The 11,065-nt window shown below is 42.8% G+C and overlaps 1 protein-coding gene across 1 annotated transcript in view; it reads right to left on the reverse strand.

The window, feature by feature from the left end:
- Positions 1 to 11,065, reverse strand: part of ROBO4 (roundabout guidance receptor 4) — a gene marked incomplete at its 3' end in the record, with an annotated part of 83,469 nt that overhangs the window by 54,126 nt on the left and 18,278 nt on the right. The window contains exons 3-7 of the mRNA XM_015413110.1: positions 7,589 to 7,746; positions 5,148 to 5,268; positions 3,700 to 3,838; positions 912 to 1,039; positions 180 to 310 (exon numbers count right to left, since the gene is read on the reverse strand). Of these exons, the coding sequence (XP_015268596.1) occupies positions 180 to 310; positions 912 to 1,039; positions 3,700 to 3,838; positions 5,148 to 5,268; positions 7,589 to 7,746 (677 nt within the window). The remainder of the gene's footprint in view (positions 1 to 179; positions 311 to 911; positions 1,040 to 3,699; positions 3,839 to 5,147; positions 5,269 to 7,588; positions 7,747 to 11,065) is intronic.

Genomic DNA, 11,065 nt, shown 5'->3' on the forward strand with positions numbered 1-11,065 from the left:
CAAATGTACTATTTTATTTATTTATTACATTTATATGCTGCCTTTCTGTTCCACTCATAGAATAGTAAAATGGGATTTAAAATCCTCTTCTGCATCCTCCGGGGACAGCTAACTCTCCCTGGCTTTTGTTCTATGACAGTTTAATAATGCCATTTATATGCTTGTTATGTTTTACTCACTTTCCAGTGCAGGTGGGCTGCAGGAGCCGAGGAAACAGCAGTGACATTTGCCAGGTAAACCCTGATGTCCATCAGCTCCTTCAAGGCACCTTTCGGCCAGTCTTGCTCCCTTTGGCCAGTGTCCAGCAGATCTAAAGACCAGGGGGGGGGGAATCATGAGTCCTTGTCAACTTGGACTTCATCCTACTCAGGGGATGGATAAGGTCTCCCTTTAGGATAGGGGTCCAAAAACTTTTTCAGCCTCCTGGCACCTTTGGAATATTGAAACACTGTGGTGGCCATAAAATGCCTGACGCAAAATGTCTGCCACACGAGGCGAAGACAGCCAGCAAATGGCTGCCGCAGCTGACCTTCACTTACACAGTGAGGATCCTTGTGCTGTGGTGGCAGCTTCTGCCAAAGCAGTGTTTTTAAAAATCTGTACAGCCAATCAAATCTCCAACGACCAATTAGAAGCCTTGCTGGGCAGAAGCCCCACCTGACCCCGCCCACTTTCTGAAACACTTGGTTGGCACCATGGCACCCACAGACACCATGCACTGGGGCTTTTCTCCAGACCAACCAGTGGGATGCTTGAGAAAGCAGACCTTGAGTCCTGATGTAGCTTGAAACTCTGCCTTCCCTGGGGGTTTTCTGACCAGGGACCAATATGGTGGCCAATGGTGTGTATTATGTAACCAGGGAATGAATCCATTCTGCTAGTCTACTAATCCAGCAAACAGACCTACTTACCTTGCACTGTTAAAGATGCCTTGGCAGAGATGGTCCCCACCTGATTGTAGGCGGTACAGGTGTATTTCCCAGCATCGGACATGGTCAGATGGCGAATCTGAAGGGTGTTTTCTTGGCTTATGTCATACCTGAGAGGAGAGGTACAGAATTCATAGCAGCAATTAAAGGCTTTGCGCTTGCTTCTGTGTCGTCCTTGATAACTGTGCAACATCAAGTGATGACCTACATGCATGAAAGAGCAACTGCAAAAGACAATTCTCACTCTTGTACCACAGCAGTGGCTGATTGAACTTCTTACCACACCAGTTCTACCTACCAGTTTGAGAGCGTTGGGTGTAGTGGTTAGGAGCACAGACTCTAATCTGGGAGAACCAGATTTGGTTCCCTACTCCTCCACATGCAGCTACTGGTGTGACCTTGGGTGAGTCATGACTTATTTTAGAGCTGTTCTTTCAGGAGCAGTTCTCCAAAGAGCTCTCTCAGCCCAACCTACCTCACAGAGTGTCTGTTGTGGGGAAGGGAAGGGAAAGGTGATTGTAAACTGCTCTGAGACTCCTTCGGGTAGTGAAGGGTGGGGTATAAAGTCAATCTCTTCTTCTTCTACCCATTCATTTACCAAAGTGGGGTAAGTTTAGATATAGGGAACATAAGAAGAGCTCTGTTGGATCAGACCAGTAGTCCGCTTAGTTCAGCATCCTGTCTCACACAGTGGCCAACCAGTTCCCCTGGAGAGCTAACAACAGGGCATAGAGGACAAGACTTTCTCCTGATGTTGACTCCTGGCTCTAGGATTTAGAGGTTTAGTGCCTCTGAATGTGGAGGTTCCCCTCATTCGCCATGGCTAGTAGACACTGATATATCTATCCTCCATGTATCCACCTTTTAAAGCTGTCTATTCCTGTGGCCATCATTACATCCTCTGGCCGTGTATTCCACATTTTAATCACTCTCTGTGTTATGAAGGGAGACAGGGTGATATTTAAACTCCCATTTTTTAATTTTCCGTTCCTTCAAGGTTGTTAGTTAATTGTTGCCCAAATGTTATTTTTTCCTTTTTGTAACCAACAGTTGCATATACAACTGTGTTTCCCCCCTGAAAAGTTGGTGTTCTTTTCCATCTTTGCAGATATAGCTTAAAATTGGCTCATGCGTATCAAGATACAGAGAGAAAGCCGGGAGCCACCTGGTTAGCTCTGATAGTCTCTCAAAAGTAAGATTTTGAAGAACATAAGAGAAGCCATGTTGGATCAGGCCAATGGCCCATTCAGTCCAACACTCTTGTGTCACACAGTGGCCAAAACTCAGGGACCATCAGGAGGTCCGCCTGTTTGTAATCAGACCCCTCCTCCCACAGAAGGAGTTCTTTTGATAAATGAAATGCCCTTCCCTTTAATATGGAATATGATTTACAGTTGCCAACTTTAAGCTGTCCTCTAACTGTTCCTTTAATTCCACTTTGATCAGCAGTAATTACCAAGTGACACTATTTAACTTCATGTCATCAAAAGCTTCAACTATGGAAAGCTGAAGAATGGCTAAACAGAATGGCCAGATTAACAAATTATATATATAAAAGACCAGTCAAAGAATTTGGAAAAAAAATGGGGAAATTATTATGCATATTATAAGTAAAGATGAAAAATGAGTGATTTGTATTAAAGCTAATGGAATGTTGTTTTTTGGATTCATCAATATAACAATGGCTTAGCCACTAATACAACGAAGGTTGTTACAGATAATATTATAATGGTGCAAGTATTATAAGTATTTTCTGAAATAATGTTATGCACAAGACCATAAAATCAAATTTTTATGTATATATGCACCTATCTTATAGTTATACTGAAATGCTCTTAAAATGTATTATTTGACTTTTTAGTATAGTTCATGACAATTGCAGTAGTATTAAGATGTAACGGAACACACTATAATGTAACATTTAATATCTAGCAGTCAATATTAATAGTAACTAATGGTATTCTAGGCTTTAATGATAAGAATATATGACATTTTAATATTATATATGTGTATTTTAAATGTCTATGTCAAATGTTCTATATTTACTCTGATGCTGATCATCCTTGTAATGAATAAGTTAAGAATTTGTATAACATTTATATTTCCCTGTTCCCCCCCCATCCCTATCTTAATTCAAAGTAAGCAAATTAAAGGGGGGGAGCTTTAACTACCTGTTTCTGCATATTAAACGTCTATTAAAGGGACTGGACATTTTTCCCCTGGAGAGCTGGCAACCCTAATTAGGAGAAGTTGTTTTTAATTTGGAGAAATGTTTCTCAAATGACTGGAGGAAAAGGTCTGGCTGCTGGTCACAAAACAGAGATACCTCTACCAGTTGATCTGTTTGATAGTGAAGAATTAAAACCGAAGGGGTAACTTCATTACAGCCGAGTATCTGGACTGGCTCTGTAAATTCCACATTCCCCACGGTAAAAACAGCTACCTGTGTTTTCGATTTTACCATAAAATACTTTCAGAGAATCTAGACCCAACAACTTGCTAAACCTCCTCCATCAGCACAGCTTAATTAGGCCTTTCCACAATGACTGAACAGGGAACTTCAGATGAGGAACCTGAGAAGAGGCCGTTGTACCTGAGAGAGGCTTTGATCCCAGTGGCCTGACTGGTGGTAGCCACACAACCTCAAGGAGTGGGGAGCAATGCACTCAACATGGCTAGAGACAAGTGAATAAACTCTCCAATTCTGGATTTACAGGCCAGGACACAATGCAGACAGAATATAAGCCTGCAGTACAACTAGTATACTCACCTTTCTGAGGGAAGCTCTCCATACTCCTTGTGCCACTGGACAGTGGGCACTGGGTCTCCATGGACTGCACACATGAAGTGAATGGTGCTTCCAAGTTTGGCCACAATGTCACTAGGTCTCCGAGTGAACACTGGCTTCTCTAGAAAGGACGAAGCAGACGATGTATTCAAATATGATCATTCCTCAGTGTGATGGAAACTTTGGACAGCATGCCTAAGAGATTCCATATTGTGTGTTATACCCTGACCTGGATAGCCCAGGCTAGCCCAATCTCATCAGATCTCAGAAGCTAAGCAAGGGTTGGCCTTGGTTAGTATTTGGATGGGAGACTGCCAAGAAATACCAGGGCTGCTATCCAGAGGCAGGTAATGGCAAACCACCTCTGAAAATCTCGCCTTGAAAACACTATGGGGTCATCATAAGTCAGCTGTGGAAAAAAAAGTCAGCTGTGACTTGGCAACAAAACAAAACTTATGTGTTATGGACTCTGAGCATCACCATCTGTCACCATCACCACTTGCATACAAGCTGACTCACCTCCTCCCACATCTGCATCCCCTTTCTCATACTTTCCAACCCTGGATCCAGTAAAATAGGTATAATTACTTCAAATCCAGTTAAATAAAAGAAACTCATTAGAGGTGAATAACCTCAATGATGTAGCCCTTTTGACCAAGGATTGATAGTAAGCCTCACTTCCAAGGACCTCTGTTACATGATTTGTTGATGGCCATAGATGTAGATGTCTTCAAAGGAGGATAACAGACACACATAAAGGAGCGGTCCATCAGTGGCTAGCCATGGTAGCTCAACAGAACTTCTATGTTCAAAAACAATAGTTACTGAAGGGGCAAACTATGAGGAAGTCCCATAGGTCTTGTGCCCTGTTTGTGGGATTTCTGAAACCACCTGGCTGGACATGGTTGGAAACCAGATGCTGAGCTAAATGGACATTTGGTCTGATCCAGCAGAGATGGAGAGACTCTCTCTCTCTCTCTCTCTCTCTCTCTCTCTCTCTCTCTCTCTCCCCCCATGTCTTTTAAAAAGAAACTTGTGAGATCCAGTTGCTAACTATTGTCTAAGTAAATACAGTTTCAATATTATGTAATAATTAAGTATTCAAGTGAAACAGGTACAAGTGATGGTAAACAGATATCCTTCCTGTTAAACAGACAAAGCTGAAGAATATGTATTTTCTAAATAATCACTTTTTATAGTTAGGAAAAAGCTTGTAGCAGAATGTGGAATGGTATGGTATATAACCCAATCATGTCAGATTGTAGAAGCTTAAGCAGCGTCAGTACTTGGGAGACACTTTGGAAGGCTCTGCAGAGGAAGTCAATGGTCCAATGGTTCAGATCCTCCCAAACCAGTTGACTGGATCCATGCTGAGTGTTAAGCAAATAGTGGGGGAAGAGGAGATGTACAATCACTGCTGAGTTTCTTACCCAAGACAGACACCAAGGCTGCTCTGCTTTCTCTCTCTCCTACTGTATTAGTGGCCAAACAAATATATGCTCCCGAATCACTTTTCAGAGCATGGGCTACCAGAAGGTTTGCACCAGAGACCTGCAGAAACAAGAGTGGAAAGAAGATGTTGGAGCCTTGGATCTTCAATAGGAACTGCTGGAACGTTTCTTAAGGTTTTGGAACAGTATTCCAGGCTTTGATTTGGAAATGGGTAGATTGTAAATGCCGTTATTTTAAATAATGTGTTTGCTTTGCTCAGTTTAAAGGTGTTCTGTATTCTCCATTATAAATAGTAGCTGATTTTCTCATGTAAAATCCTGGGGAGGTGACTTCTTCTGTGGAAGAATGTTCCCTCACCAACACTGGAAAACAGCGGGGAATTTTTTCTTAGGTGACTGCAAAATCTGAACTAGAAAGTCAAATTTTAATTTTTTTTGCTGCTAGTTATTTTATTGTCTTGCATGTTGCAAACCACCTTAGCTATTCTTATATAGACAAACAATAAATAAGTAAATAAATATTTGTGTGACCAAATTTTGGACATCTGGTTGGCCGCAACCAAATTTAACTGAGATTCTCTCACCTATGTCAAAGATGCAATTCTGCATAAAAGGTCCAAAGGTCCATTTAGTCGAGCATCCTGTTTCACACAGTGGCCAACCAATTACCACAGAGGGCCAACAAACAGGGTATAGGGACCAAGACTTTCCTCTGATGTTTCCTCCAAGTACTGGTATTCAAGGGATTACTGCCTTTCAACGTGGAGATTCTCTTTAGTCATCTTGGCTAGTAGCCATTGATGGACCTCCTCCATAAATCTGTCTCACCCCCTTTTAAAAGGCTCCTAAGTAAACTCAGCAGTCATGGGATAAGAGGATGTCATCTTGTGGATTAAAAACTGGTTAATTAACAGGAAAATGGACTGAGTATAAACGGACAGTTTTCACAGTGGAAGGTGGTAAGCAGTGGGGTACTGCAGGGCTCAGTACTAGGTCTGGTGCTTTTTAACTTGTTCATTAATGAACCAGGGAGGACTGTGAGGCGCTCCAGAGGGATCTGTCAAGGCTGGGCGAGTGAATGTCAACATGGAAAATGAGGTTCAATGTGGGCAAGTGCAAAGTAATTTACATTGGAGTCAAAAATCCTAATTATAAATATATGTTGATAGGGTCCAAAGGGCGGTAACTGACCAGGAGAGAGATGTTGGAATCATGGCAGATAATTCACTGAAGATGTCAACTCAGTGTGTGACTCCAATAAAAAAAGGCAAATTATATGATGGGGATTATTAGGAAGGGGATTGAAAACAAATCAGCCAGTATCATAATGCCCCTGTATAAATCAATGGTACGGCCTCATTTGGAATACTGTGTACAGTTCTGGTCACCATACCTCAAAAAAGTTACTATAGCATTGGAAAAGGTGCAGAAAAGGACAACTAAAATGATTAAGGGAATGGAACACCTTCCCTATGAAGAAAGGTTAAAGAGGTTAGGGCTTTTTAGCTTGGAATAATGATGACTGATGGGTGACATGATAGAGATTTACAAAATTATGCATGTGATAGAGAAGGTACAGAAAGAAGTACTTTTCTCCCTTTCTTACAATACAAGAACACTTGGGCACTCAATAAAATTAATGAGTAGTAGGCTTAGAACAACTAAAAGGAAGTATTTCTTCACCCAAAGAGTAATTAACACTTGGAATTCACTGCCACAGGAAGTGGTGGCGGCTACAAATGTAGACAGCTTCAAGAGGGGATTGGATAAACATATGGAGCAGAGGTCCATTAATGACTATTAACCACAATGTTTAGATGGAATGCTATGTCTGGTGCAGTGATGCTCTGTATTCTTGGCGGAGTTCTGGCCCGTTGTTGGACCTCCTGATGGCACCTGGGTTTTGGCCACTGCGTGGCACAGAATATTGGACTGGATGGGCCATTGGCCCAATCCAACATGGCTTCTCTTATGTTCTTATCTATGTTACTGACCCTCACTGCAGCAGTGAATCCCACCATGTAATACTCATTGAGTGAAGAAATATTTATTTTTGTCTGTCCTGAATCTATTTTCCATTAACTTTAATTGCCCAAATATTCAAATACTGCGGAAGAGGGAGAAAAAGATCTCTCTATCCACTTTCCCCCCCATGGATACTTCTATAAATCTCTATCATGTCCTTAGACTTCCTTTTTTCTAAGATGAAAAGTCCTACACTCTTAAGATTTGCTAAGGTGCTTCAACCACTTAATCATCTGGGTTGCCACCCTCTGTACTATCATTGTTGACTTACAGTGACCATTCATGTATATTGGTACTGCCACATCTTTCCTCTATGTCACATCACATTCTGCCTTGAAATAACACGTACACTTTGAATATGCAAAAAATAAATTCTAGTACAGGCTGTCGATTACCTCATAACGTCCACTTTCCTCATTTATGGGGATTCCATTCTTCTTCCATGAGACTTTAGGCTCTGGATGTCCCCGAGGGGGAGTGCATTCTAGCAACAATTGTTCTCCACTGGTCACCACTGAATCACTGGGATGAAGCCGAAAATCTTCCCGCAGAGCTATGAGGAAAAACAAATTGTCAAAAATTCTCTCAAGGGAATTGTTGCCATTTCCCCACAAGTTTCTGGCTAAGTAGCAGAAGTTTGTTCAGGGCTAGTGAGTGAATGAAGAATGTCTTGAGGGACTGAAAGGTTTCCCTCCTACTTTATGAACGCTGCTCATTTTTATGTCTGAACTGTCTACTTATTATCTTGCATAAAGACTGCTATGTTTGTCCTTTGTAGACGGCAGAAGGGCACTGTTGGCAGGGGATGGCATATATCACTCCGGAGGTGGAGCAGGTGAATGAGCCCTTGAAGGTATGTCTGATTGGTTATTAAGTTCCTACGCCTCCATAAAAGCCTGTTTTAAGGTTATTATGCCCCAGTAAATCTGCCAAGTTTTAGAATGTCATGAGACTTTTAGTTGTTTTAACCAGCGCTAAACTTTGAAAGCCTTTGCAATGATTATGCTGCCATTTCAACCCTTCCTTCTTCCAGGGACTCTTCATATCTGCACTAAGGGTAATGTGGCACTTTTAGGGTAGAAATAATCATTATACTTCACAAAGGGATGCTACCAAAAATGGCATTCCGATGTTGGTGTTCTCCATTCCTGTTACAGGTAGAAGTACTTTGTATTCTGACATCATCACATAGTATATTTTCTCACCTCATCGACTGGCTCAGCCAGCGATGGAGGGGAAAACACGTAAGCTACTGATATCATGACACAGAATACGTGATTGTTATGTATTGGGACTGAAACACTGCAGGACTGTGCTCCCAGAGACAGGGTGAGCTTGGAGCCGAATAACAATAGACCAACAGGATTCTGGCAATAACCAATCAAGGTGTAGGACTGTGCTGCCAGAGACAAGGTGAGCTTGGAGCCAAATAACAATAGACCAACAGGATTCTGGCAGTAACCAATTAAGATGTAAAGTTTTGTAAATAGCCTATCGTTGGGAGTGGGGTATGTTGGGGTGTGGCCATTGCATGTAATATAACCGAGCCAAGGCTCTGGTCTACAGTCTTGTTCTTGCTGAAATCACTGATTAAAGTAGAACTGATTACTAGACTTGGAGTCTGTTCATCCATGGAACCCGCTATTTAACAGTGATCCTATACATGTCCATTATCAGGGCACAGGTACTGAACACCAAGGGGTAAAAGGAGTACTGAAGGATGATAGGGAAATGGCTGAGAAGCTAAATGCATTTTTTGCCTCTAGGTCTTCACTGTGGAAGATGAGAGGTGCTTGCCCACTCCAGAACTGCTGATTTCGGGAGGGGTGTTGAAAGACCTGAGTCAGATTGAGGAGATGAGAGAGGAGGTCCTAAAACTGATAGACAACTCAAAAACTGATAAATCACCAGGCCCAGATGGCATACATCCGAGAGTTCTGAAAGAACTCAAATGTGAACTTGTGGATCTCCTTACAATCTTTCCTTAAAATCTGCCTCCATTCCTGAGGACTGGAAGGTAATATCAGATTTAATTTTTAAAAAAGAATGTTTGTGGGCAGTGACCAGCATAAACATCAGAAACTCTGGTGAGCGAGCAAGTGAGTCTGTATGTGCTGCGTTTAGGATTCCCATTGGACAGGAGATCTCATTGCTCTGCATTGCCCTTACCCGTCGACGTGTATCACACCTGCTTTGTAAAAAAAAGCAGCTGCCAATGTGCTTATTCTGCATTGTTTATTCAAGTGATTAATATTAAACCTTTTCTATGGGTAGAATTTGGCTTACCTTAGCACAGAATGTTTGTACATCTATTCATTTATAAAGAACAGAGGACACAGCCTCAGAGAACAACTCAACATAGTAAAAACAAAAAGAGAAAACCAAATGTTATTGATAGACAATCTCCACTACCTCCAAGATTCTGTAAGCAATGCAGGCCAGTTTCCACCATCTCCCTCTTTCCGCACACACCCTTGAACTGATCTTCAGGGCAGCGTGCCACTTCAGGGCAGAGCATGCACAGTCATCAAGAATTTGTTTCTTGTTTGTGCAGGTTAAGGTTGCCAACTCTGGGTTGTGAAATTCCTGGAGATTTGGAGGTGGAGCCTAGAGAGAGTGGCATTGGAGGATGGAAGGGACCTCAGTGAGGTCTAATGCCACAGAGTCCACCCTCCAAAGCCGCCATTTTCTCCAGGGATCTGATCTCTGTTGCCCGGAGATCAACTGTAAACCTAGGAGATCTCTAGGTCCCACCTGGAGACTGACAATCCAGGATCTTTTATGGGTCATATTTTTCTGCATGCCACAAGCAAATTAAAATTAATTAATTACATTAATTAAAATTAAAATGGTGGCCAAGTTTTGCTGCTTTTGCGATTGGCACGAGTCACTACCTTGGCTATTCAATATAGCAGATTATCTGTAAAGACTGAAAATTATATTATGTACAATATACATTCCAATATTTGAGGCAGAGCAGCATCTCAGACTCTGTTTGGTTCTTTGAACATTAATCATCTCTAGGCCTGGATGGAAGGAGACTGAGCAATTGTCCTGACCTTGCTGAGCCTGGGCTAAGTTTTGGAATGCTGGGAACAGGGCGTGGGCACCAGTGGGAGACGGTGGGGAGTGGGGACTTACATTTTCAGTGGTGTGCTGATGCCATGACATTACTTCCAGTACAACCTGGAAGTGATGCCGTTGCAACACGGCACCACTTTAGCTGTCACCCCAAACTCTACAGTCTAACCATAATGCTTGGGATGGATGTTGGTGTCACCCAATGTGACATCACGGTGTTGGTGCAACAATGATTCCCCCTCCGCTCCCCAGCATTTTCTCCCGACTGCCCAACTGAGTGATGACAGGCAGAGCCAGCGGGGGGAGGGGGGAGGGTTTTTTTGCTGAAGCTGCAGACCTAAGTGGCTACCACCCCAAAATGGCTGCCACAGGGGTTGGAAGGGTGAAAGCCGAGCATCTTGCTATGGCAGATGCAGGTGTTTCTGAATGGGTACGCTCGAAGATGACATCGCTTGGGATCCTGAAGTATATCTCCTAGTCCAATACAGAGGAGGCTCTTGCAGGTTCTTGGCTGTGGGGAAGAAAGCGATTGGGCAGCTTGGCATTCTCAGGCACCCCACTGGAGATCACAGGGATAGATTGTCCCCCCCACCATTCTGAACCCAGAGACCAACATCTTGGGAATGGGAGGAAGATGTTAATAATAAGAACATAAGAGCAGGCAATGTTGGGTCAGGCCAGTGGCCCATCCAGTCCAACACTCTGTCACACAGTGGCCAAAAATACCAGGTGTCATCAGGAGATCCATCAGTGGGGCCAGGACACTAGAACCCCTCCCACTGGCACCCCCA

Source organism: Gekko japonicus, unplaced genomic scaffold (genome assembly GCF_001447785.1).
Source record: "Gekko japonicus isolate JY-2015 unplaced genomic scaffold, Gekko_japonicus_V1.1 scaffold3952, whole genome shotgun sequence".
Classification (NCBI taxonomy): domain Eukaryota; kingdom Metazoa; phylum Chordata; class Lepidosauria; order Squamata; family Gekkonidae; genus Gekko; species Gekko japonicus.